Here is a 21,851-nt window from a genome sequence, read left to right on the forward strand (position 1 = left end):
TTAATTGTCTTTTATTAGCATCTACCCCTACCTGAACCCTAAACCCAACCCTCACTGTAATATAAAACGTTATTTGTTGTACAGTGTCAGAAAAATTATTCTATATTGACGTGAGTATCCTTAGCTGTATCCCATCTATACTTCACTGCGCTGCAGGAGAAGGTGAAATCTAGTTGGGATAGTCTAGAATGGTCTCACAAACAAACTCACAGAGAAGGGGCAAGCTGGAGTATTTAAAACTTATGCGTGAAAGGGTTAAATATGAATGCCTCTGTTGCCTAGCAACTTCCTGCTAACAAAAACATGCATTTCCATGAGTAAATTTTCATTTTTGGGTGAACTGTCCCTTTAATGGATTACTTGAGTAGGCTAATTTGATCACTTGTAATGCAGTACACAGATGCATGGCTGAAGGTTTAGTGATTAATTCAATGCAGACAGATGTCTTTAAGAGGACTTTGGCTGAGTGTGGGTTGCAATAACGTCACATGATGCATCTGTGGAAAAAGTCTGTTAAGGGACTGTTTTACAGCATGATATTTTGGCCCAAGTGTGTTCAAGTACAGGGAAAAACTGAGAGACCACACAGCTACAGTCAACTTTATAACCTGTAAATGGATGAGGAATATAATGTCATTCATTTACTGCCTGTTTTAATGGTGGACACGCCAGAAGTATTACAACTGAATGCCATGTGGAGTTCAGAAAGCTGTTATTAAGCCGAGTTGAGATTCATGTGTGGACATAAAGTGGAGCTAAATGTTGTGCCTCACGGGACCATGATGCTTCATATAGGTGAAGTCAAAATTATTCGCCCTCCCTGTGTATTTCCCAAATGATGTTGCACAGATTCAGGAATTTCTCACAGTATTTTCTATAATATTTTTTCTTCTGGAGAAAGTCTTAATTGTTTTATTTCGGCTTGAATAAAAGCAGTTTTTAATTTATTTAAAGCCATTTTAAGGTCAATATTATTAGCCCCCTTAAGCAATATTAGTTTTAGATTGTCTCCAGAATAAATCACTGTTATACAATGACTTGCCTAATTACCCTAACTTTACCCTAATTACCCTAGTTAAGCCTTTAAATGTAACTTTAAGCTGAATCTATCTATCTATTTATCTATCTATCTATCTATCTATCTATCTATCTATCTATCTATCTATCTATCTATCTATCTATCTATCTATCTATCTATCTATCTATCTATCTATCCATCCATCCATCCATCCATCCATCCATCCATCCATCCATCCATCCATCCATCCATCCATCCATCCATCCATCCATCCATCCATCCATCCATCCATCCATCCATCCATCCATCCATCCATCCATCCATCCATCTATCTATCTATCTATCTATCTATCTATCTATCTATCTATCTATCTATCTATCTATCTATCCATTCATCCATCCATCTATTTGTGTATCCATCCATCCATCCATCCATCCATATATCTATGTATCTATCCATCCATCCATCTCTTCTTTCCATCCATCCATCCATCCATCCATCCATCCATCCATCCATCCATCCATCTCTTCTTTCCATCCATCCATCCATCCATCCATCCATCCATCCATCCATCCATCCATATATCTATGTATCTATCCATCCATCCATCTCTTCTTTCCATCCATCCATCCATCCATCCATCTCTTCTTTCCATCCATCCATCCATCCATCTCTTCTTTCCATCCATCCATCCATCCTGTATTATTTACTCTCCCTCTTGTTGTTTCAAACCTTTATGAGTTTTTTTTTTATTTTGCTAAACATTAAAAGAAGATGTTTTAAAGAAAGCTGAACACTTGTAACCATCTACTTAGTAGAAAAAACAAATACTGTGGGAGTCAATGGTTACTGGTTTCCAACATTCTTCAAAACATCTTCTTTTAATGTTTAACAGAATAAAGAAACTCATAGAGGTTTGTAACAAATGAAAAAGAGAGTAAATGATGACAGAGTTTTCATATGCAAATGAACTAACCCATTCAATGAGGTTTCTGTGTAACAGCAAAAAAAATTATAATAGAAAATATACTCTCACTGGCCACTTCATTAGGTACACTTTACTAGTAGAACTGCCTTAATCCTTCGTGGCGTAGATTCAACAGGCTACTGGAAATATTCCTCAGAGGTTTTTCTCCATATTGACATGATAGCATCATGCAGTTGCTGCAGATTTGTCGGCTGCACATCCATGATGCCAATCTCCCATTCAGCCACATCCCAAATGTGCTCTATTGGATTGAGCTCTGGCAACTGTGGAGGCCATTTGAGTACAGTGAACTTATCGTCATGTTCAAGAAACCAGTCTGAGATGATTGAGCTTTATGACATGGTGTGTTAACCTGCTGGAAGTAGCCATCAGAAGATGGAGACACTGTGCTCATAAAGGGATGGACATGGTCAGCAACAATACTCAGGTAGGCTGTGGCGTTGAAATGATGCTTGATTGTTACTAATGAGCACAAAGTGTGCCTTGAATATATCCCCCACACCCTTACACCACCACCACCAGCCTGAACCGCTGATACAAGGCAGGATGGATCCATGCTTTCATGCTGTTGATGCCAAATTCTGACCCGACCATCCAAATGTGTGAGCAGAAATGGAGACTAATCAGAGCAGGCAACGTTTCTCCAATCTTCTATTGTCCAGTTTTGGTGAGTCTGTGTGAATTGTAGCCTCAGTTTCCTGTTCTTAGCTGACAGGAGCGGCACCCGGTGTGCTCTTCTGCTGCTGTAGCCCATCCGCCTCAAGGTTGGACGTGTTGTGTGTTCAGAGATGCTCTTCTGCAGAGCTCGGTTGTAGCGAGTGCTTATTTGAGTTACTGTTGCCTTTCTATCAGCTGGAACCAGTCTGGCCATTCTCCTCTGGCATCACCAAGGCATTTGCGCCCACAGAACTGCCGCTCACTGGATATTTCCTCTTTGTTTGAGCATTCTCTGTAAACCCTAGAGATGGTTGTGCGTGAAAATCCCAGTAGATCAGCAGTTTCTGAAATACTCAGAGCAGCCCGTCTGGCAGCAACAACCATGTCACAATCAAAGTCGCTTAAATCCCCTTTCTTCCCCATTCTGATGCTCGCTGTGAACTGCAGCAGATCGTCTTGACCATGTCTACATGCAGTGAGTTCCTGCCATGTGATTGGCTGATTAGAAATGTGCGTTAAAGAGCAGTTGGACAGGTGTACCTAATAAAGTGGCCGGTGAGTGTATATAATTGAATAGCGAAGTGTTTTTCAGCATGTGTTTAAACTGTCCTCTTCTGACCTGCGAAGCAAACACAGTTTCAGTGGAGTCTTTATGCAGGATAATAGAGAGACTCAATGCTCAGATCATTAAAGTGCAGCTCTCCTTCATCATGTGACTGACACACAGACTCTTATTTCTCCTGTTTCTCTTTCTCTTTTCCTCTGTGTGTGTTCCTGTGTGTGTGCGTGTGTGTGTGTGTTGTTTCTAATCTCCCGTCTTCGTGTTTGACAACTAAATAAAAAGCGTCAGAAAAGAGAGCGGACTTGCAGGGCGTATATGAAGGTACCTCCGGCCCGTCTCCACCTGCTTTTTCTGCATGCAGCCTCTGTGTGTGTGTGTGTGTGTGTGTCTGCTGTTCCTCCTGAAGTCTCGCTCTGGTTTCTCTGTTGCCTTGCTCTGCTTTCCCATCATGCTCTGCTTCTGCACTCACTCTTAATGCTTGAGTGTGTGCTGCTGTAATGGACTTCCCGCAGTCATGGTGGCAGAGGTGTGTGTGTGTGTGTGTGTGTGTGTGTGTGCGTGCGTGCGCGTATGTGTGTTTCACCTGCTCGGTTCACACTCCTGCTGTTCTGCAGATCTGTGTGTCCTCCACACATTTGTCTCCATGTTATTCACAACAGCGGTAATGAAGAAATAATGCTGAATCTCACAAACACACACACACACACACACACACACACTGAAGAGATGAAAGACCACATGATGACACTTTATAGTTGTGTGTTTATTCTAGAAAAGGTGTCATTTTTCAGACATGTTTATGTTCATTTGTAGACAACACAACACTACACACTTAAAATGCTGGGTTGTCTTAAACCAACACTGGGTCAAATATGAACAAACCCTCTATATGAGGGCAAAATCATTAACCCTCTTGTACAAAATATTTTTTTTTTGTCAAATATTTGGCATATAATACATGCATTTGTTTGTCTGTCTATTTTTTATTTATTTATTTATTTATTTATTTATTTATTTGTTTATTTATTTGTTTGTGTTCGTTTGTTTGTGTTCATTTGTTTGTTTATCTGTTTGTTTGTTTGTTTATTTATTTATTTATTTGTTTGTTTATTTGTTTGTTTGTGTTCGTTTGTTTGTTTGTTTGTCTGTCTGTTTGTTTGTTTATTTATTTATTTATTTATTTTTTGTTTGTCTGTTTATTTATTAAAATGTTGTTTAAATATGCTAATGAGATATTGTTGTGTTAAATATGGGCTTATTTGCATACAGAAGCATGCATAGAAATTTATATTGGATAAAATCATGTTCAAAATTGTTTGTCTGTTTATTTATTTATTTATTTATTTATTTATTTATTTATTTATTTATTTATATGTTTGTTTACTTATTTATTTGTTTGTCTGTCAGCTTATCTATTTATGTTTGTTTATTTATTCATCTATCTATTTATTTACCTAGAATTTTGTTTAAATATGCTAATGAGGCATTGTTGTGTTAAATATGGGCTTATTTGCATACAGAAGCATGCATAGAAATTACAATTTTTATTTATTTATTTTTTGTTTGTTTGTTTGTTTGTTTATTAATATGTTTATTATTTAGTTATTTAAATATTTTTATTAATTAATAATTTATTTATCTGTTTGTTTGTTCATCTGTTTATTTATTTATTCGTTTGTTCATCTGTTTGTTCGTTTATTTATATGTTTGTTCATCTGTTTATTTGTTTGTTTGATAATTAATTTAGTCATTCATCAGATAATTTATTTATCTCTTTGTTTATTCATTTATTTATTTGTTTGTTTAACTGCCGTTTTATTTATTTATTATTCTGTTTATTTATTTATGTGTTTGTTTATCTTTTTGTTTATGTATTAGTCTATCTATCTATTATTTATTTATTTGTTTATCTGTTTGTTTATTTTTAAATTTATTTAGATATTGGATTATTCATATGTTTATTCATTTATTTATTTGTTTACTTATTTATATATTCATGTATTTATTTATTTATCTGTTTGTTTGTTTATTTATTCATGTATATGTTTATTTATGTATTTATTTATCTGTTTGGCTATTGATTGATTAATTAATTAATTAATTTATTTATTTGTTTAATCCACTTAAATTTGTAAAAACAATTAGGTTAACTTAATCGATTTGTGTTTGGACAACATGAAGGAATTGTGTGGAACCCAGCATTTTTTACAGCATTTAAACTTATATATTTATATAAATGACACAAACGCATACATACATAAAAACTAAACCATACAAAACAATTTTGTTACCTAAATAAACAGATAAATAAATAAACTGACAATTTAATCTATATAATATAATTTCATAGAATAAAAAAATAATAATTGTTTTGATTCCGCTCATTTTAAACAATTACAATTATTTTGAGTGTTTGACAGCACTCATAAATTCATAAAATAACATAAACTAGTTCAACCTTATTGTAAAGTTTTACCCTAAACATTTAAACAGCAGCAGTGGTGTTTGCATTCTTTAGCTGAGCTGGTTTCTACCTGTAGAGTTTGGATAAAACATCCCATGTTCTGGAGTTTTCAGCAACACTTTTGTTATTGTCTTTATTTTTTGGCAGCGCTGCAGTTAGATCCCGTTACAGATAGGAAAGCAAAGCCGTACGTTATTGATTCCAAATAGGAAATTGAATCTGACAGTCCAGTTTTCTGAAGCGTCCCAGTGTTTCAGCAAGAGCTGAGTGGACTTTTAAAAGAGCAAAGAAGAACAGCAGGAGAAACCGTGAGGAATGCAGATGGAGGAAACTGTTGTTTTGAGACCTAAACATTAGGAATGTATACATATTTTTTCTATAGCCCTCTTAAGCAATGTTAGTTTTGGATTATCTACAGAATAAACCACTGTTATACAATGACTTGCCTAATTACCCTAACTTACCCTAGTGAAGCCTTTAAATGTCACTTAAGCTAAACACTAGTGTCTTGAAGAAATTCCAGTCTAATATTATGTGCTGCAATCATGGCAAAGAGAAAATAAATCAGTTGTTAGAGATGAGTTATTAACACTATTATGATTGGAAATGTGTTAATAAAGTCTTCTCTTCGTTAAACAGAAATTGGGGAAAAATATATACGGGGGGCTCATAATTCAGCCTTCAACTGTATATATGTATATGTACAGTGCCTTGATCTGTTATAAACTGAGGCAGAAACACACACAAATATCACTGCAACTGTTGAATCATGAAGTCAAACAGCATATTTTACAGCAGTGACACTTTGGGAGGGTGTTTGATTTCCCATCATGCCTGTTTTTTTCAGCGTCTCGTCTCTCATTGGTTTCTCTCTCGTCTCCAGTGTATTCCCGGCGCTGCCTGATTTATTTTTCCTCCCAAAAATGGAAGGAAAAACAGCAACAGCCTGTCAGTTACGGTTTTATATGTCAGACACTTTCAGATTGAAAAACCTTATTTAAACCCTGTTTGTTTCTGTTTTTACAGTGATTGTCTTTGCATTGTTTTATTAAACCGAATTTAGGTCAAAGCAGATATAAAGAGTTATTAATGATACCAATGAGAGCGTCCTGTCACTATAATCAATATATGGACTAAACACACTGCACACAGACATGAGCTCAAGCATTTTTGGTGATGCAATATATATCGGCCGTACATAAACACCAATTCTAGCAGCATTTCAGCTGATTGTGCAACATCTCTATCTCTATTGGAGCTGTCAGTGTCAGTATGATTAAAAAATATAATTTATTTATTTATTTATTTATTTCAATTTTATTTATTGAATCTTACTTTATTTATTTTAACATTTTTAATATTTAATTGTTTAATTTGATTAAATTTTACTGTTTTACTTTATTTAGTTTAACTTTTATTTAATTAAATTAATTTTTTAAATTATTATTTTACTTTACTTAATTTAATTGAATATTTATTTTTATTTATTTTTTTAAATGTAATTTTATTATTTTACATTTCTTAATCTATTTTTTATTTTATTATTTTATTTTACTTTACTTTTTTAATTTAATATTTATTTTATTTTATTTTTTAAATTGTATTTAAATTTACTTTATTATTTTACTTTATTTAATTTTGTATTTTATTTTACTGTTTTGTTTTACTTTACTTTTTAATTTAATTTTTGAATTTATTTTTTATTTTACTTCATTATTTTACTTTAAATGATTTTGTATTATTTAATTGTATTATTTAATTTTATTATTTTATTTGACTTCACTTTTTTAATTTAAATTTTTTTTTATTTAATTTAATTTTATTATTTTAATTTATTTAATTTTGTAATATTTTATTTAATTTAACCATTTTAATTTACTTTACTTTTTAATTTAATATTTATTTTATTTTACTTTTTATTTTATTTTTAATTTTTACTTTAATATTGTACTTTTATTTTATTTTATTTTTTTATGAAAGACATTTCTTTCTTGAGTGTGCCTCACACAGGTGAGTGGTCCTGACAAACCACCTGTGGAACACACCCTCTTTCATCTCTCTAACACTTTTTCAGACACTTGCATTTGACACTTTCTCAATGTCTCTGAAAATAAAACAGATGAGTGGGCTTGACAAACCACCTGTAGACAAAAGTATCTACTAAAAGACTGAATGTGATGTCATTTGAATCTAATTTGGACTAGAAACAAGACAAAAACTCAATCATATTTGCACCAATGACCGCGTGGTTCTCCATCATGGCTGTTTTCTCATTGACTTCTCCATGTGTTGCCTGCATTTCTACATGTTTTTTCTTGGGAAAGGAAAGGCAAAAATGGTCTCGTCGGTGATTGGAGTTTGTTTTCTTCATTTCAGGCCATCGTGGACACAGTTGACAACCTGCTAAGGCCAGAAGCGCTCAAATCCTGGGAAGACATGAACTCGACGGAGCAAACTCACGCTGCCACCATGCTGCTGGACACACTAGAGGAAGGAGCGTTTGTGCTGGCGGACAACCTGATCGAGCCGGCGGTGGTGCGCATGCCTGCAGAAAACATCAGTGAGTCTGAACTACATTATTTGGCCACAATCTTCTCTGTGTTTTTGCAAATGGAGGGATTTTTGGTGACAAGCCTTACACATATAATCTTATGACACATATTCTGGGAAAATGCTTTCAAAAACAATATACTCTGGGCAAATTGACTCCTCTTTGGTGTCTGTTTTTGACCCATTGACTTCCATTATAATCTCACATTTTTTCATTGCAAAGCCATGCCAGCATATAATCATGCATTCTTCATTGTTGCTGGTTTTCCCTGTTGGAGGGAAAGGGTAGCATTTGTAATGTTTACTGTTTAGTTTTAATGCCACCAAATAAAAATTGTGCTAAATATGCCTGACAATTTTTTTTCTGGTATTTACACTATTTTTGACTAAATGATATTTTAACGTCTAATAATAATAATAAATAATAATAACACTGACATTATTGTTAATAATAATGGCAAATATAATAATAATTATTAAACAAGTAATAATAATAATAACAATAATAACAACTCTAATAACACTGACATTATTGTTAACAATAATGGCAAATATAATAATAATAATAATAATAATAATAATAATAATTAAACAAATAATAATAATAATAATAACAATAATAGTTGTTGTATAATTGTTATTATTAATGTTAATGTTATTATTATTATTTTTTGTATTTTCATTTGTTTTTATTATTATTAACAATATTATTTTATTTTTATTATCATTATTTTTTTATTTTCAATATAATAATAATTATTATTATTTTCATTCCCATTATATTTATTATTATTGTTAATATTATTATTACTATTACTATTAATAATATTATTATTAGTGATGTTATTATTATTTTTATCATCATTATTATTATTGTTGTTATTTTTATTATTTTTGTATTTATTATTAATGTTATTATTATTATTATTATTATTATTATTACTTTTATTATTTTTATTATTATTATTGGTGTTGTTATTATTATTTTTATCTTTATTATTATTGTTGTTATTATTATTATTATTATTATTTATTATTATTAATGTTATTATTATTATTATTATTATTATTATTATTATTATGTTTGTTATAATTATTGTTGTTGTTATTATAATAATTAATGTTATTGATATTATTATTATTTCATTATTTGTGTTATTATTATGATAATATTAATAATAATTATTATTATTTTTATTATTATTATTATTATTATTATTATTGCTATTATTATACAACTAATTAAATTATTGTAATGTAATGAAAAAGCCCCTTTTATCTTTAACTTATGAAAACATCCATAATTTACGACTTCTGACAGCAGTTGAAATCTCTCAGTAGTTCTTCAGCACTCCTCTGCCCTTCCTCAGTCTAAATGAATATCAGCTGCCTCAATCCAACATCTACATTAGCATGAGGATAAGGTTGAACCCAGGGTGGACATTTCAGCAAGACAATGATCCAAAACACAGCCAAGGAGACTCTCAGATGCTTTCAGAGAAAGAAAATTAAGCTGTAGAATGGCCCAGCCAATCACCTGAGCCGAATCCAATAGAGAATACAAAGTAAAGCTCAGATTTGATTGATGAGACCCACAGAATCATCAAGATTCTTACACTTTGTTAGAGAAACTCACACCTGAGTGAAGAATATGTCTTCATTCTCAATATGAGAGATGTCTTTTAAGCTAAATAAGCCTTAATTGACAAAACATTGACACAAAAACCTACATGAAATTTTCCATAAAACAACACCAAACTATGACTTAAAAACCAAACAGTTTGATGTCTGAAATCCTCTTTTGTCTTTGACTCTTGTAGACAGCCTGCGTTGCATTGCCAATGTCTTTCAAGTTTACTTATTTATTTTATTTTGGTGACAGACGAACGCTAAGCGCTCGAGACGTATGCGGTATAACTGCTGTTCTTTGCCAGTCCAGTTGAGTTTCACTTTTTATCCATCATTTGTAATTATAAAGATCACTACAAAGAAAAGAGTTTTGCATTTTGGACGTTCGTCAAATTTAGGATAAAAGCAGATTTTCAGTGGGAACATCTGACATATGGCAAGCAGTTGTTAGCAGTGATTTTATTCAAAACATGCTAGAGGAGAACAACACACACATGCACACACACACACACACACACAATCCACTGAAAATGTTTGGGAAGAAAAATCTAGAAAGAATTATTTAGTTGTTTTTCTGAACTGAAACTGAGCAATGAATGAATAGTGAATAATGCACTCATCGTCAAAGCAATCATTTATAATAATAATAATAATAATAGTTGTTGCTATTATTATATTAATTTAATATATATTTTAATTTATTATAGAAATGTATTCATTTTATATGATTACATTAAAATGAAAACATTATTTTTACAATAAAAATATAATATAGTATTTATAATTAAAATATTATAAATAATAATTATAGTAATAATAATAATATTGATATTTAATCAATAATAATATTAATAATTGTTGTTATTGTTATTATATTAATTTTGTATTATTTATTATATAAATCTATTCACTTTATATAATGACATTAAAAGTAAAACATGACTTATGATAATATAATTATTATAATGCAATGTTTATAATATAATTAAAATTATATAAATATTAATTATAGTAATAATATTAATAATAATTTTATCTTCATTGTATATTATTAAATACGTTTTAAATAATTACATTAAAAGTAATATGTTAATAAAATATTATAATTGTTATAATAATGTTATGCATGTTTTTATAGTGCTCTTGGGTTTATTTCAATTCTGTATCTCTTGACGACTGCCGTTTTAAAGATCTGTGGCTCAGTGATCTTTTACTGTAATTAAACATTTTTTATATTTATTTATTTTTGTATTATTATTATTATTATTTATTGTTTTTAAAATATTTAATTGAATTTTATTTTATTATATATTTTATGTGTATTTTATTATATTTTTTATTTTATTTATTTTGCTTTATTTATTTTTTTTTTTAAATTAGTTTAATTTAATTGTATTATTATAAGATACTTTTATTTTAATTTAATTAACTTAATTTTATTTAATATTTATTTTATTATTATAAGATACTTTATTTAATTTAATTTCATTATTATTTTATTTTAATTTATTTTATTTTATTTCATATTTATTTTAATTTTCATTTATTTTTATTTCCTGTTACTTTATTTTAATTATTTTACTTTAATTCATTTTTATTAGTATTTTGTTATTGTATTTTAATTTAATTAACTTAATTTTATTTAATATATTTAATTAAATTTAATTATTTTTTTATTGTTTTTTTATTTACTTTAATTTTATTTCATATTTATTTTATTTCAATACTTTACGTTACTTTATTTAATTGAATTATTATTTTATTTTCTTATTTTAACTTAATTTATTTTTATTTTATATTATTTACTTTACTTAATTAAATGTTATTATTTTATTACTTTATTTTAATTAACTTTATTTAAAATAAAATTTACGCTACTTTATTTAATTTAATTTCATTATTATTTAATTTAATTTTTATTTTTATTATTTTAATTTACTTTATTTTAATTCATTTTATTTCGTTCAAATAATGAAGTGACACATTATTCGAAGTCTATTGAATGTGTGTGTGTCTTGTTTCCATGCTCTCTCAGAGTGTGCATGAGTGTTAAATGCTCAGTGTTTTGCAGATGAATGTTGTGTTTCAGTGCATTGCTGCAGTGCGGCTGGAAAAGTCTCTGAAACCGGCATATTCAGGACAAAATCCTCAGCGGTAAACCAATAGTATAGAGAGAAGATGCATAATTAATTGCTCAGGCGAGAAGTGTGTTGGACAGTATATGCAGATCCAGCAGAACGCTCTCTCTCTCTCTCTCTCTCTCTCTCTCTCTCTCTCGCTCCAGAAACTCAAATCATCTGTTTTTGGAACATTTCAGTCTAAATCAATGTACAAGCAGCAATTTTATTGGCCATTTTCCCATCTGTGATTTTTATTCAACAAATTAAGGAATTTTTCACAGTATTTCCTATAATATTTTTCCTTCTGGAGAAAGTCTTATTTGTTTTATTATGAACAATGACTTAGAATGACTTAAGGACGCTGGACTACGGAGTTGAGGATCCACGTGCAGTACTTTATTCAACTGAGAATGACCAGGCAGGCAATGCTCAACACAGAAGCAAAGCAGGAGCATGCAGGTTATCCAAAAGCGTAGCGGGGTCACAGGCAAAGAGATCAGTTCAGGCGGCAAACAACATAAAACAATTAACACTAGTAAAGAAATAACACTTTGAAATGCTTACAGAAAACAGTGAACAAGACTCAGCCCTGATGTGTGTGTGTGTGTGTGTGTGTGAGCTGTGTAATTAGTCCGTGATGAGCTTCCATCTGCATGTGCATGCAATCAGCTGGTGAACTGCAACTGGTGTGTGTAAACAAGTATAATGGGATTTGTAGTTCTTTTATTGGCAGATTTGTAATTCTCCAGCATTCTAGTCCGTACAAATCGCTGAAGAACTACAAATCTGCCATCAAAAGAACTACAAATCCCATCATACATCATTGTGACAAGGTTGCAGGTCATTGTATAACAGTGGTGTGTTCTGGAGACAATCCATACCAAATACTGCTTAAAGGGGCTAATAATATTGACCTTAAAATGGCTTTAAATAAATTAAGAACTGCTTTTCTTCTAGCTGAAATAAAACAAATGAGACTTTCTTCAGAAGTAAAAATATTATAGAAAATACTGTGAACATTTCCTGATTCTGTTCATCATCCTTTGGGAAATATCTGACAAAGACATTCACTGGAGGGCGAATAATTCTGACTTTATCTGTACGCTGTCCCGGTCTTTTTAATCAGCGTGTGAGGAGCAGTGGAAGTGTGTGTTGTGGTCGGTGTTTTCAGCAGATCAGCTTTCCTAGAAGGAAAAGAAAAGACAAAGAGAAGCTTCACAACAGCAGCAGTTACAGAGTTTTTCCCCGGCAGAGTCGATCTAGCTCAGAAAATCATTATTATTTCCAGCTTGAAGACGAGAAGTCAAGCTGAGAAACTGCTGGAGTTTACAGGGAACCGGCTTCAGTTTTGACCAACTAGGAGTCGGAATAATATTAATAATAATCCCTCTAAAATCTGTTACGTTGGTGCAATTTAAGCAGTGCAGTTGTGGAATATACAGTCGTGTAGTTTTAATTAGATTGTATTGCATTTTAAATGGTGAATAGATTATGTGTGAAATGTGCTGGGCAAAGATTTAATTTGAATTAATATATGTGTATATGTCTATTATGAATATGTAAATGCATACACACATACATAAAAACAAAACAATTTTAATCTACATAACATACATCATATTTGTATTTTTATGTGTTTACATCTCATAGAGAACAGTTAGTAAAATTTATTTTTATTTATTATGATGTTTATTTATAGTTTTATTTATTTATATATTTATTTATATTGTTACATTTTTATTTAATTTTCTTTTTTATTTAATTAACTCAAGTAAAATATTCAAAATGGCATGGATTTATTTAATTTTTGTTTATTATTATTTCTTTGTTTTATATATATATTAAATAAAATTTACATTTTATTAACCCAAGTAAAATATTCAAAATGGCATACATTTATTTTATTTATTATTATAACTTTATTTATTTTATTTATAATACTTTTTATTTTTGTTTACATATTTTTAAATATGTAATATATATTTTTACTTTTTACGTTGTATTCACTCAAGTAATATATTCAAAATGGCATGAATTAATTTTATTTATTTTTATTTACTATCATTTTCAATCATATTTTTTATTTATTTATATTTTGAAAAAAATGTTTAATATATATATTTAATTATTACAAGTTATTCACTCAAGTAAGATATTCAAAATGGCCTCAATTTGTTTAATATATTTTTTTTAATTATTACAAGTTACTCAAGTAAAATATCCAAAATGTCATGAATGTATTTTAATTTATTAATTAATATTATTTTATTATTTAATTATATTTTTATTTATATATATTTAAAAATGTTTAGTATATATTTTTAATAATTACTTTTTTACTTAAGTAAATATTCAAAATTGCATGAATTGATTTATTTTTTCTATTTTTTATTTTTTATTGATATTTATTTTTTATATTTTGTTACTTTGTTTATACTTAATGTATTTTATATATTTTTTACACTTACATTATTTTCACTCAAGTAAAATACTCATAATGTCATGAACTTATTTTAAGTAATAGTTTTTTTTATTTATTATTTATTATATTTTATTATATATTTTTTATTTATATTTTAAAAACACATTTAATATATTTTTAATTATTATATTTTTTTCACTCAGGTAAAATATTCAAAAAGGCATGAATATATTTTATTTTATCCATTATTTATTATTACTTCTTTATTATATATTTTATTTTTATTTATTTAGATTTTTACTAATCTATTTAATGTATTTTTTAAGGATTACATTTTATTAACTAAATATTCAAAATGGCATGAATTTATTTTATTTATTGTTTATTTACTATTATTTTTATAATATTTTATTATTTAATTACTGATATTCTGAAAGTGTATTTAATATATATTTTTAATTATTGCAATTTATTTACTCAAGTTAAATCTTTAAAGTGTCATGAATGTATTTTAATTAATTAATATTATTTTATTATATTTAAAAATACTTAATATATTTTTTAATGATTACTTTTTTGTACTCAAGTAAAATATTTAAAATGGCATGAATTTCTATTATTCATTATATAATTAATTATTTCAATTAATTTATTATTGTTATTTATTACATTTTGTTATATGATTTTATTTATATTTTAAAAACATATTTATCATATTTTTAATTAATATATTTTTTCACTCAATTAAAATATTCAAAATGGCATGAATTTATTTATTTATATTGTTTTATTTATTTATTTATTTATTTATTTTTAATTTAATTTAATTTTGTTCATAAATCAAGGTCAAACTTTTAAGTGGAGCATACTTTAGATAAATAAATAAACCATTTAAAAAGTTTCATTTAGGATCTCTTCAAATAAACATCCATATTTTCCATCATTTATTAACTCCACTGAAAAATTCTCCATTTGAAATGTCTCTTTCCTAATGAAGTCTGCATGTGTCCAGGTCTTCAGCTTTGCGTAATTGCACTCCAGCGTCTATTCAGATGATGATAATCACTCATCATAATTAGTTTCTGATCACTGGATTTACACACATCATTTCCCGTTCGCCAAACATTGCGCTGATGTATAAAGTGTGTGTTTCCTATGGACAGCAGATATTGTTTATTCAGTGTTTATTCAGTGCGTTCATGAAGTGCCAGCGGCTCTTTCACAAACCTCAGTTTACCGAAACCTGACGCAATGTTTAATATGCATCGATAAAATAGAATGCAATACATATTTCATACATTCTCTTTGTATTTTATCTGAGTTTACTGCAATAGAACTCTGTTTAAATCTGCATGATGAATGTGAAGAGAGATAATGTAAAAACCGTCTGCTCTGAAACATGACTAACAGATCATGTGTATTAATCCAGTGGGACGTCTGTGTGTGCGCCTGTGTGTGCGCCTGTGTGTGCGTGCATGTGTGTGTGCGTGTGCGCGTGTGTGTGTGTGCGTGTGTGTGTGTGTGTGTGATCTGATTTCACCATCACTGTGTCTGTCTGAGAATATATGTAGAAGCTCAGACAGACTGAGGCCATAAAAACTGACAGATCAAATATAGGGCCAAGTGTAATAGGAAAACACTGGTAAATATTTGCAAAAATGTTAGAGTGTATTTACAATCCAAGAGCAAATTATTATCCCTCCTGTCAAATTTAAATATTTTTTATAGTAATAAAGGTGTATAAAGTATAATACCATGGATATAATATTTTTTATTATTATTATTTAAAATACTATAGAAGTCAATGGTTAACATTCTTCGAAATATCTTCTTTTGTGTTTAACAGACTAAACTTGTAACTATTGACTTCCATAGTAGAAAAAACAAATACTGTAAAAGTCAATGGTTACCTGTTTTCAACATTCTTCTAGATAAATTCTTTTGTTTTAACAGAATAAACCTGTAACCATTGACTTCCATAGTAGGAAAAACAAATGCTATACAAGTCAATGGTTACCGGATTTCAATATTCTTCAAAACATCTACTTTTGTGTTTAACAGAATAAACCTGTAACTTTTGACTTCCATTGTATGAAAAACAAAAATTATAAAAGTCAATGGTTACAGGTTTTCAACCTTCTTTGAAATATCTTCTTTTGTGTTTAACAGAATAAACCTGTAACTATTGACTTCCATGGTAGAAAAATCAAGTACTGTAAAAGTCGATGGTTACCGGATTTCAACATTCTTCTAAATATCTTCTTTTGTGTTAAACAGAATAAACCTGTAACTATTGACTTCCATAGTAGGAAAAACAAATGCTATACAAGTCAATGGTTACCGGATTTCAACAATCTTCAAAACATCTACTTTTGTGTTTAACAGAATAAACCTGTAACTATTGACTTCCATTGTATGAAAAACAAAAACTATACAAGTTAATGGTTACCGGTTTTCAACTTTCTTTGAAATATCTTCTTTTGTGTTTAACAGAATAAACCTGTAACTATTGACTTCCATGGTAGAAAAATCAAGTACTGTAAAAGTCGGTGGTTACCGGATTTCAACATTCTTTAAAATGTCTTCTTTTGTGTTTAACAGAATAAACCTGTAACCATTGACTTCCATAGTAGGAAAAACAAATACTATAAAAGTAAATGGTTACAGGTTTTCAACATTCTTCAAAATATCTCCGTTTGTGTTTAACAGAATAAACCTGTAACCATTGACTTCCATAGTAGAAAAAATCAAATACTATAAAAGTCGATGGTTACTGGATTTCAACATTCTTCAAAATATCTCCGTTTGTGTTTAACAGAATAAACCTGTAACCATTGACTTTCATAGTAGAAAAAATCAAATACTATAAAAGTCGATGGTTACTGGTTTTCAGCATTCTTCAAAATATCTTTGATATTGACTTCCAAAGTATTTCTTTTTCCTACTATTAAAATCAATGGTTACAGGCTCTATCTGTTAAACACTAAAGAAGATATTTTGAAGAATGTTGAAAACAGTTAACCATTAACTTGCATAGTATTTGTTTTTGTACACAATTTTAGTTAATCATAATAACTACATTTTTTTAAAGCTGCTGTTTAAAGTCTGTTTACTGTAATCTTTACTGTAACTCCATCCAAAATCCGCCTGATTTTTTGTGTGCCGGTATCTTTCTGCTGGTGTCAGACAAAAGAGAATCAACCCTGGAACATAGCTCAGATCTTCTGCTTTCACATCAAAAGACAAACCAATGTCACAAAGCCCAGTGTGGAGGATGTGGGAAAGAATGCCTCAACATTCAGTTAATAGTAATGAATGAGCTGTTTTTAATTAAGGAGCCAGTGGGAACAGCATTTATTGTACTTTATTTCGTATTTGGGAATTGTGTGATGTGGTAGAAGCACTATTATTTGGGCTGAAGTGCATTAGGAAGCTTTTAAACACAATTATATTGCTTTCTTCTTGATTCGCTCTCTTCACAGTGTCTTGTTTTAATGAAATCACCTCACACTGGTTTAATGGAACAGTTATTAAAAGGATAGTTCACTCAAAAACTGAAAAATCCTCACCATTTCACTTGTCACCAATTGTTTGAGTTTTCTTTATTCTGTTAAACACAAAAAGAAGATACTTTGAAGAATGTTAAAAACCAATAACCATTGTCTTCTGTTGTGTTTGTTTGTCCTACTATGAAAGTCAATGGTTGCAGGAGTATTCTGTCAAACAAAAAAGAAGATATTTTGTAGAATGTTAAAAACCGGTAACCATTGACTTCTGTAGTACTTGTTTTTCCTACTATGGAAGTCAATGGCTACAGGTTTTTTCTGTTAAACACCAAAAAATATATTTTGTAGAATGTTGAAAACCGGTAACCATTGACTTCTATACTATTTGTTTGTCCTACCACAAAAGTCAATGGTTGCAGGTTTATTCTGTTAAACAAAAAAGAAGATATTTTGAAAAATGTTGAAAACTGGTAACCATTGAATTCCATAGTATATTTTTTTCCGACTATGAAAGTCAAGGGTTACAGGTTTATTCTGTTAAACAAAAAAGAAGATATTTTGAAAAATGTTGAAAACCGGTAACCATTGACTTTTATGGTATTTTTTTTACTATAAAAGTCAATGGTTACATATTCAAATGTGTAACCATTGACTTCCATAGTTTTTTACTTCCTACCATAAAGTCAATGATTGCAGGTTTATTCTGTTAAACACAAAAGAAGCTATTTTGAAGAATGTTAAAAACCGGTAACCGTTGAATTCCATAGTATGTTTTATTCCCCACTATAAGTTTTCTAACATTTTTCAAAATATCTTCTTTTGCGTTTAACTGAAAAAGCAAAGTCATAAAGGTTTTTTTTGGGTGTAATTTCCATCTAACCTGAAGAATGTAAGAAAGTGTCTCTTTTTTTCCTCAATAATAGTTCATGTCTTTGTATTTTGTGTCTCTATTCAGTGTTGGATGTGTACGTGTTGAGCACCGACGGACAAATCCAGGACTTCAGGTTTCCACAAACCAGCAAAAGAGGAGCCACCATTCAGCTCTCTGCCAACATGGTCAAACTCAACAGCAAAAACGGTAAAAATAAACAAACAATCACAAGCTCATGCTCATTTTAAATGCTTAGAGCTTCGGATGCTTAGTTAAAGGGGTAGTTCACCCAAAAAATAAAACTGCATCCTTGAGTAATTTCAGACCCTTAGAAGTATTCGGTCACAGTTTATTTTAATGTACAACTCATGCTATTAACAAACCGTGAACTAAGAATTTTAGCTTAATAAACTACTAATTAGCTGGTTATTGATAGATATCAAGGTAATAGTTGGCGTTAGGTATTGGGTAGGGTTAGGCATGCAGAATAAGATCATGCTTTATACTTTATATTTTATTTAAGTGCTCATTTTTTTCTTCTGTTGAACACAATAGAAGATATTTTGAATAAAAATATTCAATTGATTCAACAACAACAAACGTATTCAGCAGGTTTATTTTTTTTATTTTGTACATTGGAACATTCTTCAAAATATCTTATTTTATGTTTGGTAATTTTGTCGTTTAAACTTTTTGGAATTTAATCAGTTTGTTCAAATAAAATCCATATAACTACCTTGACATTTTCTAAATGTGTGTACAAATTCAGGAATTGCACTTTTAGCTTAGCATAGATCATTGAATCGGATTAGACCATTAGCATCTCATTCAAAAATTTCTGAAATTGTGCTGCAGCAGAACCAATGAAAACACGTAGCTTTTGAAAATAGTTAACAGCACTGCGTATTATAACTGCTTCTGCTGCAGCCATTGTACAGCAGCAAAATTCCTTCATTACGCCGGAATGAGAGTATAGAATAGTTCCTATCCATATAGTTCCTATCCAGCCTAGAAAATAGCAACTTTTCATTTTCTGTCGGTCATAGTACATTATGAAACTACAGAAGAGTCAAGCTGTAAGTAGAAAGATTATCAAAACCCTTGTTTGTGCATGAGATGCTAACGGTCTAATTCGATTCAATGATCTATGCTAAGCTAAGCTAAAAGTGCTCCCACCAGACTTGGACGTAGTCTGAAAGGATTCAGAAATCTAAACTATTAAACTGTACAATTAATTGGATTGTTTCTTAAATGCCACGTGACCCAGATTGTTTGAGGTCGATAGGTTCCATTCATTTTTCCAGCCAAGTGTTAATGGTCTGTTATCATGTGTTTGTTCTAGGTGTCGCCAAGCTGGTTTTCGTGCTTTATAAGCACTTGGGACATTTCCTGAGTACTGAAAACGCCACAGTGAGGCTGATGGGAGACGGAGGCCTCAGAAACCACACTCTCACCGTCAACTCACACATCCTGTCCGCATCCATCAACAAAGAGTCCAGCCGCGTGTTCGTGTCCGAGCCCGTCATATTCACTCTCGAGCATCTGGACGTAAGAAATCAATTTTTTGTTTGCTCATTTAAAGGATTAGCACAGTGTGCATTGATCATTTTTTTGTAGGTTAGATCAGTGTTTCCCAACCGTGTTCCTATTTTGGATGTCTCCCTTATCTGACCCATTAACTTCAGGTTGATTCAGGTGTGTTTGATTAGGGAGAGGTTGAAAATGTGTACTGTTGGTGTGCCTTCAGGAACATGGTTGGGAAACACTGGCCTAGATTGTGTAATACATATGCATGCGTCATTAAACTATACATACATTTGAAATGAAAATGATTAGCCTTTTTGTTAATATCTTTTTCAAACATTTAAAAAATGATGTTTAACAGATTCAGGAATTTTGCACAGTATTTCCTATAATATTTCTTATTTGTTTTATTTTGGATGGAATAAAAGCAGTTTTTATAAAATGTGTTAAGGTCAATATTATTAGCCCCCTTTAAACTATAACTATAACTATAACTATTGAGTTTCCTTATTCTGTTGAAGACAAAAAGAAGATATTTGGTAGAATGTTGAAAACTGGTAACCATTGACTTCCATAGAATTTATTTTTCCTACTATGGAAGTCAATGGTTACCAGTTTTCAACCTTTTTCAAAATATCTTCTTTCTAACAGAATAAACCTGTATCCATTGACTTTCATAGTGGGAAAAATAAATACGTTGGAAGTCAATAGTTACAGGTTTATTCTGTTAAACACAAAAGAAGATATGTTGAAGAATGTTAAAAACCGGTAACCATTTACTTCTATATTAGGAAAAAGAAATACTATGAAAGTCAATGGTTACCAGTTTTCAACATTCTTCAAAATATCTTCTTTCTAACAGAATAAACCTGTATCCATTGACTTTCATAGTGGGAAAAATAAATACGTTGGAAGTCAATAGTTACAGGTTTACTCTGTTAAACACAAAAGAAAATATGTTGAAGAATGTTAAAAACCGGTCACCATTTACTTCTATATTAGGAAAAAGAAATACTTTGAATTTCAATGGTTACCAGTTTTCAACATTCTTCAAAATATCGTTTTTCATGTTTAACAGTATAAACCTGTAACCATTGACTTTCATAGTATTTCTTCTTCCTACTATGAAAGCCAATGGATACAGGTTTATTCTGTTAAACACAAAAGAAGATATTTTGAAGAATGTTGAAAACCGGTAACCATTGACTTCCATAGTATTTCTTTTTCCTACTATGACATATTTGCAGTATTTCCCTTAATATCTTGTCTTTTAGGAAACGTTTTTTGTCTGCAGACTGTGTTTTTTATGCAGTGTGGTTATACAAATAGATGATAAATTTTTACTATTACCATTTTTAAAAAATATATATTTTTGCATAATGGGTACTCTTTAAAATGGACATATATTATAGACTGTTGATTAAGGAAAAGATTTGTTTGATTATGAAACTTTGTGCCAATATTATTAAGAAGTGTGAATCCCGAAGGCTTGCAGATAGCTTTGCAAAGGTTTTAATAACCCCACATTGTTTCTATTTG

At 30.0% G+C, this 21,851-nt stretch overlaps 1 protein-coding gene across 10 annotated transcripts in view; it reads left to right on the forward strand.

Annotated features, from left to right (window-relative positions):
• Positions 1-21,851, forward strand: part of adgrl2b.1 (adhesion G protein-coupled receptor L2b, tandem duplicate 1) — a 228,657-nt gene that overhangs the window by 160,367 nt on the left and 46,439 nt on the right. For 7 of the 10 annotated variants that reach the window (NM_001366847.1, NM_001366848.1, XM_073911631.1 and 4 more), the window contains exons 9-11: positions 8,067-8,250; positions 18,873-18,995; positions 20,131-20,336. In NM_001366847.1, coding sequence (NP_001353776.1) covers positions 8,067-8,250; positions 18,873-18,995; positions 20,131-20,336 — 513 coding nt within the window. Of the gene's footprint in view, positions 1-3,508; positions 3,548-8,066; positions 8,251-18,872; positions 18,996-20,130; positions 20,337-21,851 lie in introns of all 10 variants that reach the window. The other 3 variants (XM_073911642.1, XM_073911626.1, XM_073911633.1) reach the window with 1 other exon arrangement.

The sequence above is a fragment of the Danio rerio genome, chromosome 2 (assembly GCF_049306965.1).
Source record: "Danio rerio strain Tuebingen ecotype United States chromosome 2, GRCz12tu, whole genome shotgun sequence".
Taxonomy (NCBI): Eukaryota; Metazoa; Chordata; class Actinopteri; order Cypriniformes; family Danionidae; genus Danio; species Danio rerio.